Source organism: Dipodomys ordii, unplaced genomic scaffold (genome assembly GCF_000151885.1).
Source record: "Dipodomys ordii isolate 6190 unplaced genomic scaffold, Dord_2.0 Scaffold27, whole genome shotgun sequence".
NCBI lineage: Eukaryota > Metazoa > Chordata > Mammalia > Rodentia > Heteromyidae > Dipodomys > Dipodomys ordii.
This window is the reverse complement of record NW_012267243.1, coordinates 18062163-18083984: the sequence shown is the minus strand read 5'-3', so window position 1 is coordinate 18083984 and position 21822 is coordinate 18062163. Positions and strand designations below refer to the sequence as shown.

General features: G+C 45.7%; 1 protein-coding gene across 1 annotated transcript in view; it reads right to left on the bottom strand.

Annotated features, from left to right (window-relative positions):
* The window catches only part of Dnm3 (dynamin 3), a 366727-nt gene extending 345425 nt beyond the window's left edge, over positions 1-21302 (bottom strand). The window contains exons 1-2 of the mRNA XM_013015559.1: positions 21214-21302; positions 18726-18799 (exon numbers count right to left, since the gene is read on the bottom strand). Of these exons, the coding sequence (XP_012871013.1) occupies positions 18726-18799; positions 21214-21302 (163 nt within the window). The remainder of the gene's footprint in view (positions 1-18725; positions 18800-21213) is intronic.
* Positions 21303-21822: the final 520 nt, after the last annotated feature.

Sequence of the window (21822 nt, the reverse complement as noted above, 5' to 3'; positions counted from 1 at the left end):
CCTCCTCCCCCCTCCTCCTCCCTCCCTCCTCCTCCTCTTCCTCTTCTCCCTGCTCCCCTCCTCCACCATCATCACCGGCAGCAGCATCTCACAGAGAGCTAACAAAATCAGGATCTCCCAAAAGTACTGCCTTTCATTTTTTAAGATATGTTATTAAGATATATTTGTTTTTATTTTACATTTGTATTTTTAATATTTCAATATTGCCTTAATTTTATTCTTGATGTTTTAATATCTTTACACCATATTCATATTGATTATATATGTTTATTGTTATTTAATAGATGTCACTGGATCTCATGTTCAAAACATTTCATCTTCTAGTGAAAATCAGCGTAGGATGAAGACGCTATCAATGCTAATTGAACACTTATTTTCATTATTTCCATTCAAATCTGTGACCGTGCCCAAGCACAAGCCTCAAATCAAACTGACTTCTACAATTACTCTTTTTTTTACTATTACCGTAACGTTTAAATGGCAGTCTGTAATACCCCCAGCTATTATACACACACACACCCACATACACTCACTCATGTTGATGCTCACAGCCACCCTGAATACTATTACCGTAACGTTTAAATGACAGTCTGTAATACCCCCAGCTATTACACACACACACACACACACTCATGTTGATGTTCACACACACACACACTCATGTTGATGCTCACACACCCACACCCACCCACACTCATGTTGATGCTCACACACACCCACCCACCCACACTCATGTTGATGCTCACACACACACACACACACTCACTCATGTTGATGCTCACAGCCACCCTGAATACTATTACCGAAACGTTTAAATGACAGCCTGTAATACCCCCAGCTATTACACACACACACACACACACACTCATGTTGATGCTCACACACCCACACCCACCCACACTCATGTTGATGCTCACACACACACACACACACACACTCATGTTGATGCTCACACACACACACCCACACTCACTCATGCTGATGTTCACACACACACACACTCATGTTGATGTTCACACACACACACTCATGTTGATGCTCACACACACACACACACACTCATGTTGATGCTCACACACACACACACACACACACTCACTCATGTTGATGCTCACACACACCCACCCACACTCACTCATGTTGATGTTCACACCCACACACCCACACTCACTCATGTTGATGTTCACACACACACACCCACACTCACTCATGTTGATGCTCACACACACACACACACTCACTCATGTTGATGCTCACACCCACACTCACTCATGTTGATGCTCACACACACACACACACACTCATGTTGATGCTCACACACACCCACACCCACCCACACCCATGTTGATGCTCACACACACACACACTCACTCATGTTGATGCTCACACACACCCACCCACACTCACTCATGTTGATGCTCACACACACACACACACTCATGTTGATGTTCACACACACACACACTCACTCATGTTGATGCTCACACACACACACACACCCATGTTGATGCTCACAGCCACCCACACTCATGTTGATGCTCACACACACACACACCCATGTTGATGCTCACACACCCACACCCACACTCACTCATGTTGATGCTCACACACACACACACTCACTCATGTTGATGCTCACACACACACACACTCATGTTGATGTTCACACACCCACACCCACACTCACTCATGTTGATGCTCACACACCCACACTCACTCATGTTGATGCTCACACACACCCACACTCACTCATGTTGATGTTCACACACACACACCCACACACACCCATGTTGATGCTCACACACACACCCACACCCACCCACACTCATGTTGATGCTCACACACACCCTGAACACCATCACTCTCGGTAACCTGTAACTTTTCTGTGCCTCCATTTCCTCTATGTAAAATGAACAACAAATAAACAAAAATGTCATCTTTCCTCCCGGGACTATTGTGAGGAGGAGGAGAGTCAGCCTATGCAAGGCACGGAATGAGTACCAGGCTACACCACAACACGCACAATGACTCAAAGCAGAGCAAGCTCGGCCGACCCCTGCAGAGACCACCCGGGACAAGGCAGCACCGCCACGTCTGCATGTGATCAAGGAGATTACCTTGATGCCAGTGACGATTTATTTGCTCCAAATGGGAAATGCTTAGAACAATATATTTAGTCCTATTTTTTCCCTCAGTATGGCTCAGGAAATAAATATGACATAAGAATTGACTTCCTTCCACTCTAACTAAAAAAATCCCTTGAGACCAAAATTGTTAGTGACAGGAGATTAAAAATAAAAGAGCAAGCTCTGAGCTTCTGTGATCACACAGTCAAGTTCACTAGAAACTTCACTAGCAGAGAAAGTCCTTTGAACTGAAAATAGCATTTCTCACATGTTTAACACAGGTAACATCCCAAACTCCTTCTTTTGCACTGTTCCATTTGATCTGCAAAAACATCTTCTGGAAAGTGATCATCAAAGTGATTAAATGATTTCTTTATAAAGTCATAAGACTTAAGCAAAACGGCAGAAACCAAACAGGGCCCTTCCAGCTGCGTCTTTCATGGAAGAGGGTTGGAGTTTCAAGGAGATCGCCACGCGCGAACCTAGCAGAACAAACACCTCGGAACCCAACTTCTCTCAGAGCCACTGAGTGCATCTGAGAATATCAAGAAAAGATCAGGAAAAGGGAAGCTTTGGAGAGCTCCTCTCCCCAGAACCCAAACTCAGCATCTGATGCCTTCCCTCAATGGCTGGCTCTCTACCATCTGACTCATGCTCCAACCCTCTTGTTTGGAGTTTTAAATACTCATTTAATGTTTATTCTTGTGTGTGTGTGTGTGTGTGTGTGTGTGTGTGTGTGTGTGTGTGTGTGTGTGAACCACACCTGGGTTTGTGCTATCACATGACTCTCTTGACAGATACCTGGGAGCTCCAGGCTAGAGCGAGAGACGATCATTAATGACTAAAGATTTACTAAACAATTCCTATGTAACAGAACTTCCATGGTAATCCAACCAAAAGAGCTGCTGACTGCATCCATGGTTAGAGAGGTGAAGCCTCCATTACCTGGGCACAGATTTTGGTCCTAGAGTCTCCTCTTTGGGGCTGTTAGGGTCAATCTTTTTAATCCCCTTTATAATAACCAGAAAACTTCAGTAAAATGTTTCCCTGAGCTCACATAGAAAATAATGAAACTCCCAGTCAGTAGCCACAACATAGGAAGCATGGTGGCATGGCGTCCAGGTCCCAGTCTGGCCTAGCGGTGGTCTTGTGGACTTGGGCCTACCGTGTGGGGTCGAGGCTCGCTCCAACAATGAACTAAATCATACAACACCTACACGGAGCCCACGGACAGCTGGAGCATGGCTTGGTATGGGAAACCTGTACATCTGGTATCAGAACAAGAATATATCGGGGGGGGGGGTAGGGAGGGGGAAGGTTTTCCATCAATCACACAAAGGAGATGGTTTCCATACCCACAGAGCCATGGTGGGAGCTTCCCAGGAGAAAAGTCCTCCGAGGAGACCGAGCCTGCCAGGCCTCTGCCCTCCTCACTGGTGACACCTGTGTGACTGTCTGGCGACACCCCACACATGCACAAGATCCCAAGTATGGGCACGGTGCCACCAACAAGAGGGCTCCCGGGCGTCTGCTGCTCTTCTGTCAGTCCTGCTTTTATTATGTTTAATTAAGTAGTTGCACAAAGGAGTCCCCGTGCATTTGGATCAATGTCCTTCTCCCCCTGTGACCCAAGCCCTCGCCTCCATTTTCCCAGCTGACTGTGAGGCCTGCGTCCCCTTCCTCTCTTCATCCATCTACCACCCCCCCCCCGGGACCTCTGCTCCCGACACACAACTTTCCAAGTGTTTGACTGAGAGTTCATTTTGCTAGGGGATTAATTATACTGTTGGACTTCTCCCCTGCAAACACACTTCATTCATCCATTTGTGCACACATGCAAACACCACCCTAAGTGTTTACTTGTCTGTCCAATAGAATGAACGTATTTGGAATGAGGTAAATTATTTTAGTCATGTATTAGGTTCACAGAAAAATGGGGTAAAAAGTAGCATGAGTTCCCATACAGCTCCAGCCCAACTCGTCCTCAGCCCCCTGCAGTGTGCACGCGTACCACTGCAGCGCACACTCACTACGGCCCATGCGTCTACAGTGACCACCCTGCCGTCCAAAGCCTGCCGTCTGTGAGGGCGCGCCTCGGCATGGTGGTATTCTCTAGTCCGCTCCATGCGCTCCCCCAGCCATCCTCCGTCTCCCCCAGACCCCAGCAGCCTCCCATTCTTCAGTCTCCAGAGTTCTGCTTTTTCCAGAATACCAGTGTTGGGCTCATATGGTTTGTCACTTTTTTCAGACAATCTTCTTTCACTTAGTAATACAGTTTCTTCCTCTGTGTCCTTCCAGGCTTCACAGCTCATTTCCTTTTAACACTGAATCATATTCTACAGCCTGGCTGTACCACAGTTCGCTTTCTATTCACCTACTGGAAGGCTCCTAGCAGCTTCTCAGTCTGGCAATTATGAACGAAGCTACTGCAAACACACACACGCAGGGCTGTGTTGTTGGCATAACATCTTGAATCATTTGGACAAATTTCAAAGAGCACAACGGCTGGATCCGATGGTGGGAGTATGGCTTTTGTAAAAAACAACAAAAAAATCAAACCCTTACTTCCAGAAATATACCCCCTCATCCCTTGTTTGTTCTCTCAAATACCGATACACCTCCATGCACGCACGCACGCACGCGTGCGCACACACACACACTGCATATCTTGACCACTAGATTAGCCTGGTGTAGGCAACCATGATTTACAGTGGGAAGTTCCGCAGCGAGGCTTCGGTGGGCAGCACAGTAGACCAGGCCCCTCTTCTTCAGCCCCGTGGCTGATAGGCTGTAGTTGTGCCTGTTGCTCTGAGCGTGGACGTGGGAGCAGGTGTGTGCGTGAGTGTGTGCGTGTGTGTCTAACTCAGCACTGTGGCTCTGCTGTGCTATTCCATCTCTGACTGCACTTCCAGTGTGTGGCTCTCTCTAAAGCCACGACCACCTCCTGTCCCTTACCTTCACCTCTGACCTTCTCTACCTCCACACACCTTGAAACACAGGACTGCGTCAATATCTACTGAAGAGAGAGCTGGCAGTTTCTGTGTGTCTCCATGAAAGTGAGAATCCTTAGAATCTTTAGAATGGGGGGGGAGGAGGGGCAGGGGGCGGGGAGGGGGGAGGATGGGAAGGGATGTGAAGGGTAAACAAAGGAGGAGGCTGCAATGCTTGATAAGAAATGTACTCATTATCTTGCCCATGTAATTGTAACCCCTCTGTACAGTATTTTCACAATTTAAAAAAAAAGAATATTTAGAGCCCTTAGAAATATTTTCTTTTTGGAGTTCCTGGGTTTGTCGCCTCTTCCGCGTGGATATTCGTCCAGTTTTATGTCTGGACTCCACTCTGTGAGCAGGCCATCGGTCAGCGCCCTCCTGGGCACCACACCCCGGCTAGGAGACGCCACGTCCATCCGCAGAGGACGGGGGCGGGGGCAGGGCTGGGGAGCTCACGAGGGAGGAGCTCACAAACTGACACTGAACGGGAACCCTTTTGAACAGCTACATAAAGGTAATAAAAAATTGGAAGAACTGACACTTGTGCAACCGGCTTACTCATCAGAGAATGAAAGACCCCACGGGTATGCCAGGCCGCACAGCGCGTGCGCGGGAGAGCCAGGTGCTTGTGAGGCCAATATTCCCTTAAGCTGCTCTAACAGAATCTTTCTGCCTTCAAACTGTGTAACATGTTATTCGTGGGTTAAAGGCCATTAATTAAAACAGAACTACTTAGTCTCCTGTCACTGTAATTCTGCTGAAAACATGTGTTTAGCTTTCTCAAGAAAAATTGCATAAGGAAGCATTGGCCTCGTTTCCTCAATTCTAGCTACTCTCCTTGATGTGCTGCAATATGGAAATACATCCCTCATTAGCAAGCACCCATCTTCTGGCAGCGTTTTCTATCAGTAAGGCTTGGAATGTTCTGGACTCAATGCAGAGAACTAAACCTCCCCTTGCGGGAACGGAGCAGAGCCACGCTAAGTGAACTAGAATGTGACCAGAACTGCCGTCACGCGCATCCTGAGCGTGAGGGGTTTCTGCCACTTTTGTCAAGAGATTTTCTTTTTCACTCGACATCAGGAACCATACACCAAGTACAGAGAAATCCCAGGCAAGACATGTGAGGCCTTCCTGCTGCGCCAGAAAGCCTGCGGCCCTCTTCACGCCAGCCCGCTTCCCCGTAGTTAGGACAAGGTTAGATAGTCAGCGTGTTACAACCAGAGGAAGAACTGGAATCAAGTTCATAAAGAGCCAGACCACGTGGTACCTATGCGCAGCCATGTTTCACTCAGCCATTCAATATACAATTATGACAGTTGCTGCCAAGCAGATACAGCTGGAGATCTTTTTGTTAAGAGAAATAAATCAATTCCATAAGACAGGTACCCCACATTTTCTCTCATTTGTGAAAGAAAAGAGGAAACAAAATAAAACAAAACCTCCAAAGTCATGAAAGTCAAAAGGCAGGAGGTGAAAGGGGAAGAAAGGGGGACCAAGAGAGAGAATAGTAGATATGATCAAAATACACTGCACATGTGTGTGGCAGCATCGTGATGTGCTAGACATGTGCAATTTGATGGGTGCCAATAGAAAAGGAGGGAATCACCAGGCGCTGGTGGCTCACGCCTGTCATCCTAGACACTCAGGAGGCTGAGATCTGAGGATCCCAGTTCAAAGCCAGCCTGGGCAGGAAAGACCATGAGACTCTTATCTCCAATAAACCACCAGAAAACCGGAAGTGGCGCTGTGGCTCAAGTGGTAGAGCGCCAGCCTTGAGCTGAAGAGCTGAGGGACAGCGCCCAGGCCCAGAGTTCAGGCCCCATGACCGACCAAAAAAAAAAAAAAGAAAGAAAGAAAGAAGAAAAAAAAGGAAAAAAGAAAAGAAAAGGAGGGAGTCAGCACCTAACGGGATCCCAACAGGCAAGAATCATCACTGGGATTGAACAACAGGCCTGCAGTGATCATAAATGTGACGTATGCTCTTAAAGCAGAGACAGGCAAAGTACAGAAGTGAAAAGATCTGGAAGCTGCGGTTGACTGTGAGTTTCTCATATACTAGTAATAAAAACCTGACGGGGTCCAGGACGGCACGCCTCCGGTGAGTGCCACGGGAGGGAAGCACTCCTCAGCCGCGGTGGGCAGAGCGGGCGGCTGGGGACCACTGTGCTGCTAGAGAATATTAACCAATGGTGACAATAGTAAGGAGACTCCCTACACCCCACCCTCTCCTAAAGCAAATTAAAACAAAAACAAACACCACAGAGATTCTGTCTTGTACTATGACATCCTATTGTTTAAGCTTGAACGTTCCTGGAATTATTTTTAAGTAGAATGAGAAACATGAACACACAGTAAGGAACTGTAAAGAAAGATAAAGAATTGACCTAAAATATAACGGATGCTTCTCTGGGCACTTGTCTATTAAAGCCGAAGTAACTGGCATCACTGCAAGTACATCTTTTGCCTAAACTTCTAGAGTCACAAATAGTAAGTATGTCTAAATGTGTCCATATGGTAGTTAATTAGAAGAAAACATAACAGCCACATTTGGGATCTGATGATAATAATTACCACAGTCAGCCAATACTAAATATCACAGTCAGCTAATATGACATTTGAAAGGAAGAAATCTTACTAGAGCTGGAAGCATGCAGGAGGACACAAATATTCTGTTCCTTTCGATATCTTTATACAGCACAAACTAACGAGGCGAGCAGTGTTCTATCTAACAAACCCGTGCCCCAGTGCTCCGAGCTGGTGTCGCAGGGTGGGTGTGATCACTGGGCGCCCGTGTAGCAGCGAAGAGTGACACAGTCAAAGCAGCCTTAGACATTTATCATTTCTCTGAGTTAGGGACCATCAAACTCTCTTCTCGCTCTTTATAAATAACTAATAAAATTACTGTAAACTCTAGTCATCCCAAGTCCATAAAATATTAGATTTTAGTCTTCCTACGCAACTAGGTTTTGGCATCCATTATCCAACCTTCCTTATGTTTTCCTCCATCCTTATAAGAGAGTTTGTAAGTTAGTGGAATTTGAGTATTTTAAAATCTTTGAAGTCACTTTCTGTCCAAAAAAAGACTATTATATAAATGTCTAGAGTCATCACCCATTTCTTACCAAAAAAAGGCCATGATATAATAACTACCTTTCTGAAATTAAATGTTAAAACAATGTAGAAAAAGAGAGTATTCTGTTCACATGTTGGCAGTAAACCCGGTGCTATTAATGACAGGAAATACGAATTACCAGCTCCCTAAGAGAACCACTGCTTTAAAATGTAAATGTGCTTACTCTATTCATATCAAGTCCTTTGCCTTCTGTAGCAGCCAAGAAGCAACTAGAAGTTATTGATGGTTCTTACTGCAAGGTAAGTGCCTTAATCTAGCCAATACACTTACACAGTTCCATGTAAAGGTTTCATGTCACTAAATTCTCAGGGAATATAATTTCCACTGTATTTGCACTCATTAAAGCTTAAACTGCCAGGATCTCAAAAAGACTCAAATTCAATATTCAGAAGCAATAAGGAAGAACCCATCCATTCATTTGAGGAGCATCTATAGCAACACCCAACATTTCCTGAAGAGTCCTAAGATATAAACACAAATTAGGCCTGGCCTTTCTCTTCCAGAAGCTTCCAGATGTCTATAGAACAATCATATAAACAACTAAACACCATGTCATGGCACACTGAAGAAGCCTATATACCAGGCGCTAGAAGACAAAGAGGCAGGGCAGGGTTGGGTCAGAGAGGCTCCGAAGCGGGAGGAGCCGGACCCGCAGCTTCCCTGTCAGGGGACAGGTATGTTACCAAGAAGGTGACAGAAAGAATTCCAGGGAGAGGGAAGAGCAAGAAAAATGTGTTTACTATTGCTACAAAAACGGGGTAACCACATGCACAACCCAACAGTGAATGGCTTAACAGATCCCCTGGGAAACTACTATCCAGGGATTCAAATTGTCAAAATATGGTGTACTGCTGAGTATTCCACCAGATAGAATTCCTCTGTGTGTGTGTGAGTGTGTGTGTGTGTGTGTGAGTGTGAGTGTGTGTGAGTGTGTGTGTGAGTGTGTGTGTGTGTGAGTGTGTGTGTGAGTGTGTGTGTGAGTGTGAGTGTGTGTGTGAGTGTGTGTGAGTGTGTGCGCGCCAGTCCTGGGACTTGTAATCAGGACCTGGGTGCTGTCCTGACTTTTTTTGCTCAAAGTTCGTGCTCTACCACTTGAGTCACAGCTCCACTTCTAACTTTTTGGTGGTTCACTGGAGGTAAAGAGTCTCACAGCCTTTCCTGCCTGGGCCGGCTTTGAACCCTGATCCCCAGATCTCAGCCTGCCGAGTAGCTAGGATTAAAGGCCTGAACCCAGCTTTAGGTATTTTCTGGGAGAAAGTATACTGTGCTATGTAGTGACTAAGGTCACACGGTAACAACGTTTTCTCAACTCACTTTTACCTGATGCCTCTTCAGGAATGCCGTTATTCAGAAATGCATTTCTTCACCAATAAATCTTCAGAGAATGGGAATGCCAGCTGTAAACACAAGTAGAACTAGGCAGCTACACACAAACAGAGCTCCGCATTTAGAAGCTGGGGTAAAGCAGTGCCCTGGCGTTCGGTTGAGTTCTGTTGGGTTCTGTTGCAGGGACACCTGATAACCGAGGCTGCACGCCATGCTCATCCAGAGGGCATGGAATATGACATCTGCAGCACTTCCTCTTCTCAAGACCCCAGTGTGAGCCCTGCCAACATGATTGTCAGTCAGACCCCAGTGTGAGCCCTGCCAACATGATTGTCAGTCAGCAGAATCATCGCAACTGAGAATCCAAGCGCCAGCTGTCATTATTTGAACTCGGATTTCAACACATACGAGGTTAGCAAGAGAATTTAATCATAGGAAAATGCGTATGTGACAAATCCCATCATGTTTGCTATTGAGTGTTCTTGGGACAAAGTATCATAATCAAAGCACGGCCAGTTATTCAGGATTTCCCATATGACTAAGCCAAGAAGTCGCTGTGATTATGAAACAGCCCCCCCTCACACACACACACATCACCTTTAAAAGAACAATTAAAAACACTTAGCTAAAAAAAAGTCGTTTTGAGGGCTCAGATGACTATTTTAACAACTTCACTGAGATGTAAGTGATGTACAAGAAGGTGCAAATACATAAAACACACAGTCCGATAAGCATACACAAATATATATAATAGCATAAGCATGGAAACTATCAGCATCATCAAGATAAAGAATAACTCTTCAACCCCAAAACTTGCCCTCATACACCACAGTAAATCTTTCTTCCCATAAGACCACTGATGTGCTGTTACTACCAAAGTTTCATTTTCTAGAATTTTCTATGAAAAGTAAGCCTCTGATACACCTTCCCTTTGAGGGGTGATGAGGGAGTTGGGTAGTCTAGCTTCTTTCAGTCCCAGCTACTGAGTTGTTTCCTTCCTTCCTATTACTGAGTGGTACGCCATTCTTTGGATGTCCATCCATTGGTCCACCTTTTGATCATTTGGTTATTTCCAGCTGGGATACAGCTGTGCCTAAGTCTTTGTGAAGGCTATTATGACCATTTCTAGGATAAATACCTAGCAATGGACTGGTTCTGCCACAGGGTAGAAGCTGTTGGAGCTGTTTCCCAAAGTTGTTTGGCCATTTTGCATTTGACGCCAAGGAAGTATGAGAATTCCAGTTCCTCCATGTCTTAATCTACACTTTGCACGGTCAGTCCTCTTAGATATTCTGAGAACTGTAGAGTAATATCTTATTATACTTTAAACCTGTACAGCCCTAATGCCTAATCATAATTATGTAGACTTACTTCATGTCTAGCAGAACTGTTCTCCTCAATCCTCCCTTGGGATACGCTGGGTTCTAGTCCCTACATTTTTACTCACACATTCAGCTACAACTAGATGAATGGATGCATGGGTGCCATTTATAGTACATAAATTAGTAAAATCTTACAATTTTTAATCTAGCTCTGCCTTTATGAGACATACATTAGTAATATTTTAAATATTTAAATAGTTTTCACTATTTCCACATTAGTAACATTTTATGAATGGTGAAGCCATTTCATAATCAACAAATCCCTAAGCTTTTCCTGTAATTAAATAAATTAGCTTTTCAATAATGATGTTGAAATAAACCACATGAATATTCTTTCCTAAAATAAAATCAGATAAACCTGAGCTAGCCACATCATCACTTCTTAACCAACATGCCTAAACTGCGAAGATGAGGCAGACCCGTAGCTGTGATGGGTTTTTTCCGGAATTCCTGAATATCTCTATACTAGGAAGCAGAATCATGTGCATAATTTAATTGTAGCTTCAAATCTTGCCCTTCATAATGGTTCCGTTTTAACCATCCGTGTGTGGGTCCAAGGACCATTCAGGAGTCTGGCTGTCAGGAAGCTCCTGTTGGAGGAGGTCTAGCCCTGGGTCCAGCAGCGGCGGCAGCAGCAGCAGCCTGCCTGGGGTTGCTTTCCTTGGCCTCACTTCTTTCACTGACTGCCTCATCAGGGGAGAGCTGCCCTCCTTAGGCTCGCACAGTGATCAGATCTGCAAGCTGATAAATGGAGTGTGAGGGCTCTTTTCCCCTTTGCTTTAGCCTTTTGAGGGTCTTTCTTATCACCCTTTCATCCTCAAGCATGCAAACCCCGTTAAAAAAAAGTCAAGTGGCAGTTCAACTTTAGCAATTGAAGAATAGCATTCTTCATCCAGCTCATTCTTAAAACATAAACTCCTCCTACTTTCCTTATCCATTATAAATTACAGCCTTGATTAAAAATGTAGTGGAACTGCTTTAACTGTCAAGTCTTCAACAACTCCCCAAAACACCTCCTGTTTGTGTCACATACTAACACTTCCCAGTGTTTTCAAATGTTATTTTAATTCTCTGGAACGTGAGATTTGTCACATCAGCTGTCAGACAGGCTGGATTTGCTCTCTGTTCGCTGCAAGTAGAGTGCTTTTAGGGTCAGGAATAATGTGTAAACCTCTCTCAACTTGCGGAGGATGGAATCACTTCAGGTGCTGGCCTGTGGCAGAAGCAGCCCCAGAGCCACCCAGGCAAGATGATTTCTAAGAGTGTGAAAGAGTCTCTACGAAAACAAAATCCCTTGGCTTGCCTACAGAGAACCACACTGTGGACCTGACCTCTGCAGAGAGCCACACTGTGCAGCGTGACCTCTGCAGAGAACCACACTGTGGACGTGACCTCTGCAGAGAACCACACTGTGGACGTGACCTCTGCAGAGAACCACACTGTGGACGTGACCTCTGCAGAGAGCCACACTGTGCAGCGTGACCTCTGCAGAGAGCCGCACTGTGGACGTGACCTCTGCAGAGAGCCGCACTGTGGACGTGACCTCTGCAGAGAGCCACACTGTGGACGTGACCTCTGCAGAGAACCACACTGTGGACGTGACCTCTGCAGAGAGCCACACTGTGCAGCGTGACCTCTGCAGAGAACCACACTGTGCAGCGTGACCTCTGCAGAGAGCCACACTGTGCAGCGTGACCTCTGCAGAGAGCCACACTGTGCAGCGTGACCTCTGCAGAGAGCCACACTGTGCAGCGTGACCTCTGCAGAGAACCACACTGTGCAGCGTGACCTCTGCAGAGAGCCACACTGTGGACGTGACCTCTGCAGAGAGCCACACTGTGCAGCGTGACCTCTGCAGAGAACCACACTGTGGATGTGACCTCTGCAGAGAGCCGCACTGTGGACGTGACCTCTGCAGAGAACCACACTGTGGACGTGACCTCTGCAGAGAACCACACTGTGGACCTGACCTCTGCAGAGAACCACACTGTGGACGTGACCTCTGCAGAGAACCACACTGTGGACCTGACCTCTGCAGAGAGCTGCACTGTGGACGTGACCTCTGCAGCAGGAAGCTTCCGTCTCTGCTGGAATACTGCAAAGGCCCACCAGACAGGAACACTTTAAACCCTCAGCTTCTTGTATCGGCGGGGAAACAAAGCTGATGTTCTGGGAAGACTGTGGAGGCACTAAGAGGATATGGAACCCAGGCCTCCAGGAGAGACGCAAGACCCGACGGAGCACGAATGGAGCGTACAAACAGCAAGTGAGGGTCGAAGTTAAACAAGCATCATGTGTTTCACTACTTCATTTTTTTTCCTTGAAGAAACCCTGAAGTTCATCAATAATAAGGGAGGCTATTATTAGTAATATCCCTAACAATTACTATTTTGGGCACAAAATCAAATAAAACAGTGTTTTCTGTGAAATTCTGAATTTCTGTTATGCTGAAATTTTCAAAGATTGGACTATAGGTAAGCCCTTTTTTAAAAGACCTAAGCCCTGTCAAATAATGCAAATCTTCTTTCTCACATATGTACACACAATACCTGCTGGAAGAAATTAACCAGACAAACGTTGAAAAAAATATTCTACCAGGTTTGTAGAAGATCATGAATATCAAACTAACACAGTACTCAGACAATCACTTCATGTGGATTTAGCTCACTTTGAAATATAAACACCAGCAGTCAATACACAACCATCTTGTAAGGCAGCAGACTAGCTCAACACAACTGTGATCTGTCATCAGGCTGCTCCGACGACCTAACATCCAACTTCTTGAATAAGCAGGGCCTATCATTTGATGGGTTAACCCGCGCCACTCTTCTGGTCACATGACCTTCAATCTGTATTTCCTGGGGAGAAGGCAGGCTGAAAACACCTAGAAGAACACAGTGTGCCCCCTGCCCCCTGGCCCCTGGCCCCTTCCCCCCTGCCCCTCTGCCCCCTGCTCCTCTCCCCCTCTCCCTAGTGAAAGCCAAGAAAGTGCACTGCAAATGTCTTGATCACATCCACAAGGGCAATGCAAGGGACATTCGCGAACTCTGTAAGTTGAGACTCCAGGAGAAGGAGGAGCGTGGTCGGAGGCAGGATAACCACTAACTGAGCAGACATACTGTCAGAGTTCACCTTTTCTCTCATACTTAAACAGATACCCACAACTCAACAGTTTGACTTTCAGTCCTCCTCAATATCAATTATTTTAAAATAATCCATTTTTAATGGGAGCAGAGGATAGAAAAAGAGGATAAAATTAAAGAATGGTTCTTCCCAGCTAAGTCTTTAAGAAGATAAATCCTGCTGCAGACATTACATGGAACCAAGGGGTCGCAGACTGAAAACTGTAACTTTGGGGTTGAAATTTCAAGGAATATATAAGGCTAAATACTTTCTTCAAAAAGCAAATAGCCAAAGTAGGAGGGAAAAAACACACACTAGCTGAAAAGCACGCAACCTCATGGTAATCACTGGCAGTTCCATGGAGATATGCAACTCCTCTGAGGAGAAGTATCTTTAGTTCAGTCATTCCTTTCCAGAAATATGGATGTTATTAAAGAGCAGTTATCTAATATGTGAAGAAATGAAGTTTAGGTTCGTTTGTTTACAATGGTTCTCTGAATTTTTAAAAAATCTTGAAAGCTGAGGAAATACTGCTCTTGACTTTGTATTAGAATGTGTATGACTAAACTCCTAAAAATTCTAAGTCGCCTAATAAATGAATAGCAAATGGTTAAGAAAACAAAACTGATCACCACCCTCCCGAACCCGCCCCCCCCCACAGACCCACAGAGTGACAGTGGGACTGATGAGGGAAAGGAGCGGCGGAGGATGAGTGAGACCAAAACACGTGCGCACACGTGCGAAGATGACGCACTCGATGACAGGGAGACAGGGGATGGCAGGAGTTAACCTGAGCAAATTACAGCCACATGGAACACCCTGGCGAGATGCCTTTGTGCGGTTGATGCGCAGGGAAACAATGAAAAGCTGAATGCTGGGAGAGGCGCAGAGGGGTCTGCGGGGGAGGGGTGAAAACGCTGCGTGCACGAATGAGCATAAAGCGATGACACTTGCGGAATTGTTTTACGGAGATGGGGAGAATAACAGAAGAGGTGAGTTTGATCATACTGTAAGCATGCATGGAAGTATCATCATCGTTCCCTGGTACACCGAATATGTGCCAATAAAAATCTTCTTTGAAACAATAGGGCTTTGTGCCCTTCACAGATCTAATGAACCAAAACTCTCAGTGTAAGACACCTCCCAGGGCATCTGTGAGCACTGAATGTAACTAACAATAACCACAGTCAAGAAACTGCAACTACTAATCTGTAACCTGCACTTCATGTAGGAAGCAATGCTGAAACAGAACAAGGTCAAGGCTGTAGTTAAGAAAGAATGCTCTCAGAAGCACGTCTATTTTCAGCATGAGGTCACCTCGTTAGGGTGAAAAGAAACTAAATATTTAATCCTTTATGAGAGCCATCTATCTGATTTTAAAACACCAACTTAAGTTCAGATATTTGAATATAAAACTAAATGAGTTGTGGGCTGGGAAGGTGGCTCAGTGGTAGAGCGCTTGCCTTGCATGCATGAGGCCCTGGGTTCGATTCCTCAGCACCACATAAGCAAAAAAGAAAAAAAGCCGGAAGTGGCACTGTGGCTCAAGTGGTAGCACGCTAGTTTTGAGCTGAAGAGCTGAGGGACAGTGCCCAGACCCAGAGTTCAGGCCCCACGACCGGACCCAAAAAAAAAAGAAAGAAAATACCATTGGTTTCCTTGAACCCTGAAATCTTTCTAACATCATTTAATGGTTCTAAGAGTGTATTGGTAGATGTCTCCAGATTTTCTATATATATAACCAAAGAGACTTTACTTTCCAAAATTGACGCCTGAATTTCTTTGTCTTACCTATTTCCCTGCCTAGACCCCCCAGGACAACAGAACAGATCAAACTGAGAAGTGGTAAGAACAGATACCCTTACCTTGTCCCTCATCTGAAAGCAGACGCATCCAGTGTTTCTGAAAACCATCAAGTACATTAACTGTGACATTTGTAACCATGCCCTTTATCGGGTTAAAGAATTTTCCTCTTGTCAAATTTTGAGAGAAGCGGCATGGCCACAGCAATTTTGAAAAAAGATAAAGCAAACGGGCTCCTGTTTCCCACTTCCAAAGAATACCACAGAGAAAAGGCAATTGAGACAGCATGATGCCGGCACAAGGACAGACTTACGGATCACTTTAACAGCACCAATACAAACCCACATATTCATGGTCAACAAAACGCTGACAATGTGAATTATAACAATGTAATAAAATGCAGAAAAAGAATCTCTTCACTGAACAGTGCTGGACAGCGTCTCTCCTCCTGGATTTAGTCAAGAGAGTCCAGTCCACCACTGTTTGTTCAGCTTGATAGCCAACATCTCAATCTTTTGCTTTCTAACTAATCAGTAAAATAAATAATGTATATTTGCTTCTCTAAAGAAAGCAATAGTGCTGGGGAAATTGGTATCCACAAGCAGAAAATTAAGTTGTTATATTAAAAGACGACTCAAAACGAATCAAAACCAGACATATAAAAGCAAAAGCACAAGACTATTAGACAAACCTTTACTATCTTGATTTTGGCAAATGATTCTGAAATATGACTCCAAAAGCATGAGCAGTGAAGGAATAAAATAAGGTGAACTTCATGAAAGACTGAAAACTTTTGAGCTTCAAACGACACGATGCAGAGAGAGGACAGCCCACAGACTAGAGCATTTTGTAAGTCATATATCTGCTAAAGGACTCGTAGCTAGACTGTGTAAGAATTCTCTGCCAGGTGCCAGTGGCTCGTGCCTGTCATCCTAGCTACTCAGGAAGCTGAGATCTGAGGATCGTGGTTCAAAGCCAGGCCAGGCAGGAAAGTCCATGAGACTCTAATCTTCAATTAACCACCAGAAAACTGCAAGTGGCACTGTGGCTCAGAGTAGTAGAGCACTAGCACTGAGCAAAAGAACTCAGGGACAGTGCCTAGGTCCAGAGTTCAAGCCCCAGGACCACTCAAAGAAAAAAGGAAAGAGGAAAAGAATTCTTACCTCTCAATAACAAAAAGTCAATTTTGGCAATTTTTGAAAGAACAAAGGAGATGAATAATTATTTCTCCAATCAAGAATATAAATGACACCTGTAATTCCAGCACTCAGAAAGCTGAAGCAGGAGCATTGTGAGTTCAAGGCCATAGAGCAAATTCAAGGTTACCCTAAATTGTATAACAAGCACATGAGATGTTCTACACCATTAGTAATTGGGGAAGAACCAGTCAAAAACCACAATGATACACACAAGTGTTTTGAGGATGTATAGACACTGGACACCTCACACCAGCTGGTGGGAATCTAAGATGACGCACCCCAGCTGTGGAAATCAGCACACACTCCATGAGCAATGAGACTGAAGAGTTACAGCATCTTTCCAAGAGAAATGAAGCCGTAGTTCTATACCAAAATGTGGGTGGGAGTGTTTCCAGCAGCGTTATTCATAAGAGCCAAAAGACAGGACCAACCTAAATCTTCATTAACTTAGAATGAGCCAAGTATGTGTCCAAACAATGGAATATTATTAGCCATAAAGGGAATGAAAGTCTAGCACATGCAGCCACATGGGTGAACCATGAAAACAATAAATGAGAGCTGTCAATTCAACAGATCATATATTAAGTCATTTCGCTTTGGGAAATGTGCAGAACAAGTACATTTGTAGACACAGACACAGGTTCGTAAAAGCCTAGAACTGAAGGGACCTGGGCTTCCCCTTGGTGAGCCTACGACTCTAAAGCTGCTACAATACATTGACAGTTCTTTTTTTTTTTTTTTTTTGTCAGTCATGGGGCTTGAACTCTGGGCCTGGGCGCTGTCCCCGCACTCTTCAGCTCAAGGCCAGTGCTCTACCACTTGAGCCACAGCGCCACTTCCGGTTTTCTAGTGGTTTATTGGAGATAAGAGTCTCACGGAGTTTCCTTCCTGGCTGGCTTTGAACTGCGATCCTCAGATCTCAGCCTCCTGCGTAGCTAGGATGACAGGCGTGAGCCACGGGCGCCCGGCTGACATTGACAGTTCTAAAGGAACCACTTAAATCCTAAACAGGCAAAGATGTTAATAGGAAAAGTAATAAAATTCCCAAAATGAAATGAAGAAAGCTTCAAGAGTGCCAAATCACAAGAGAAAAATACTAACAGCAAATAAACATGAAACTAGCCAACACCACAGCTGCTGAGATACAATGAAGACAAAGCATCTCTCGCCGTCAGGAGGGACGATGGTGCGGGCGATGAGCACAATACTCCTGATACACACGGGGGGGGGGGGGGGATAAACACAAGCACGCAGCTAGATGGCTGACTGTGGTGACTTGAAGTATTTACACACCCATGTGTCCACATGTGCACACCTCACACAAAGAAAGGAAGCGTCTCGCGGAGGTCGCGGTGTTACACAGTACCACAAAATTACACAGACGGACTCATAGTGAGCAAATGCTTTCAAGGCATGGAAACGCAGGTGTTTAGTAATTTCTATGCAAATGAACCTTCTCTCTAATGAAACCAAATGAATTTGAAGAGCAATGAAGAAGGGGGCATCCTGGGGAGATGGGGCGCTGGCCACAGCGATGTGGACGTGACAGCCTTTTCTGCTGATACCCAGCGCCCGCATCCAGCAGGGCCGGGGAGGTGGGCCGGGCTCTCACCGGGACCCGTGCCGTGGTTCATTACCTGCTTTGGAAGTCACAAGCTGCAGCACAAGAGGTCTTCTTGTTACAATGCCAGATCCTCGAGGAAGGAAGTCCCTGGAAAGCAAGAAACAACAATTCAAGCATTATGCAATTCTCATTACCTAACAAGTGATAAGTTGCATTGTAAACTACTTCTTCCAACTCCCAATCTTCCAACTTAGCATCTACCTAAAGTAGGCTAGACCCACACCCTCAAACCAAAATTAAATATGATAATTTTGTAAAGCATAATTCAGATGGGAGCAAGTGGTTCACACCTGCATCCTAGCCGACTCTTATCTCCAGTTAGCCACCAGAAAACCGGAAGTGGCGCTGTGGCTCAAGTGGTAGAGCGCTAGCCTTGAGCTGAAGACTGAGGGACAGCGCCCAGGCCCGAGTTCAAGCCCCAAGACCCACCAAAAAAAAAAAATCAGCAATTTCTCTGGTTTCCAGGTCGGTATTAGTAGTGATGTAACCCAAAATTGTAAATTTCAGTTATATTTTCTAAATATCCTGAATTTTTATCAAATAAATACACAAAATATGGGATCAAGTAGAGGTAAACATTGTATCTGGAAATATTAATATCAGAAAAGTTATTCCAACATGCATTTTACTTCTTCTCATTCCTGGTAAATTGAAGGTTTGTTTTTTATTTTGCTTGTTTTTTTTTTACAAAGACCACATTGAAATGTTAATATGTATCTCAGGCCAATAAAATGCAGGAAAGAATATAGCATATAACCTCGCGCCAACCATGCCATGTAAGCCATATTGATTCTACATGTCAAAGAATTCCTGAACGTACCCACATACTTGCAGCAGCACTTGGGGCTGGGGTTTTGTGGGTGGGGAGCTGTTGCTTTATTGGGGTGTGGGAGACTGTGCTGCTCAGGCTGGCCTTGGCCGCTTGAGCCCCCCTCTGCCCTGTGCAGCCACTTTTGAGGCCGCCCTGGGCTGAGGCCCCCGTGTGTTTGCCCCATGTGGTGGTAATGACAGGTGCTTGCCAGTACCTCCAGAAAAAATGCCCAGGGAGCAAAACAGTAGTTTACTCAAGAAATTCACTGAGAAACTAAGAAATGCTAGCGAGATGCTGTGGAAGGGTTTCTTGACAGGTCACAGTGTCTCCTGGAATGTGAAGTCTCATGAGAAGATAAAAAGGGGCAGGTAAGAAATGACAGAAGGCCATTGATGAATGATGTTTAGAAGATAAACGAGGGGAAGGATGTGCTCTCCTTATCTTTTGAATATATTAATACATATTTATATGCTTAATATCAGGATGATTTCTCTATAATCACGTAAGTTTCAATCGGAAGGATCAGAACGAGGTTGTGTGATGGTTTCCGTGTATAAGCTCAGCACTGGGGAGGTGGAAGTGTACACTGGGTCTGCCTGGGCTAGAAATCAAGATTTGCCTCAAACACCAAAACAGAGCATCTTGTGATTTGTCATTATAACTAAACAAGGAGAGGTTGATATAAAGATCAAAACTTAAAAACCACTAGAAAGAGCTGGAAAGAATCTGAATTTTCCCCACGGAGGATCTGGGATGGCACGGATAAACCTAGACCTTAAAGGGCTACGTAATGTCAAGAAGCAGATCAGTAAAACGTTTTCTTCACAACATAGCAAGGAACAATGGGGAGCAAGAGGAGGCCCCTGGCAAGGTCCTGGCATAGGCCTTGAGTGCGACTTCATCTTCAGGACACAGGCTCAGTGGCAAGTCCTCTGAGCAGGATGGTTCTCACACGGGCAAGTAACTGTTGTAAGCCTTCACATGCGTCTACCTTCATCTGGTCCTTGTTTAAATTTATTAAGCAGGCAGAATTTGCCTTAGGAGTAAGGAATGGATGCAGGCATTCAATCCCATTCCTATGAATTCGCATTTCTGCTGGTTACCAGTCCTGCTTCTAGTACACCCTCAATAGCAGTGAAAAGATTGTGGAGCCAAATCTTCTATTTGTAAGTCTCTCCTGTGTTCACGGGAGTCTCTACATGCCACAGGAGCACTCGGAGACATATTTCTCTGTAATGAAGAGGGAGACACTAATTTGACATCCTGGAAACAGGATGTCAGCTAAGTAAAAATCACAAGCCCGGCACAGGCCGACAGCGTGTGCGAAGGCACAAGTGCAAATGACACACCCGGCACAGACCGACAGTGTGAGTGAAGGCACAAGTGCAAATCACACACCCGGCACAGACCAACAGCGTGGCGAAGGCACAAGTGCAAATCACACACCCGGCACAGACCAACAGCGTGGCGAAGGCACAAGTGCAAATCACACACCCGGCACAGGCCGACAGCGTGTGCGAAGGCACAAGTGCAAATCACACACCCGGCACAGGCCGACAGCGTGTGCGAAGGCACAAGTGCAAATCACACACCCGGCACAGGCCGACAGCGTGAGCGAAGGCACAAGTGCAAATCACACACCCGGCACAGGCCGACAGCGTGTGCGAAGGCACAAGTGCAAATCACACACCCGGCACAGGCCGACAGCGTGGCGAAGCGACAGGCCTTCCAGTGAGCGCTGCGAATGGCAGCCCCACCTCCAGATGGACAGCACCCCATTTGGTAGTGTTGCTTTCTACTCAGTAATGTTGACTACAGCCCAGGTGTATATGGCTCAAGTGAGGTGCAACCCAGGATTGAAAACCAGGCCTTATCAAATCCACTCCAATCGGGTGCCCTGTGCCTTGCTTGTGGCTGGACCTTCCAGACCTTGGCTGGGGGTTCCAGACCTCGGCTGGGGGGTTCTAGACCTCGACTGGGGGTTCTAGACCTCGGCTGGGGGGTTCTAGACCTCGGCTGGGGGTTCTAGACCTCGGCTGGGGGTTCTAGACCTCGGCTGGGGGGTTCTAGACCTCGGCTGGGGGTTCTAGACCTCGGCTGGGGGGTTCTAGACCTCGGCTGGGGGTTCCAGACCTCGGCTAGGGGGTTCTAGACCTCGGCTAGGGGGTTCTAGACCTCGGCTGGGGGTTCTAGACCTCGGCTGGGGGTTCTAGACCTCAACTGGGGGGTTCTGGACCTCAACTGGGGGGTTCTGGACCTCGGCTGGGGGCGTCGTCCTCCCTGTGACACAGCAGCTAGC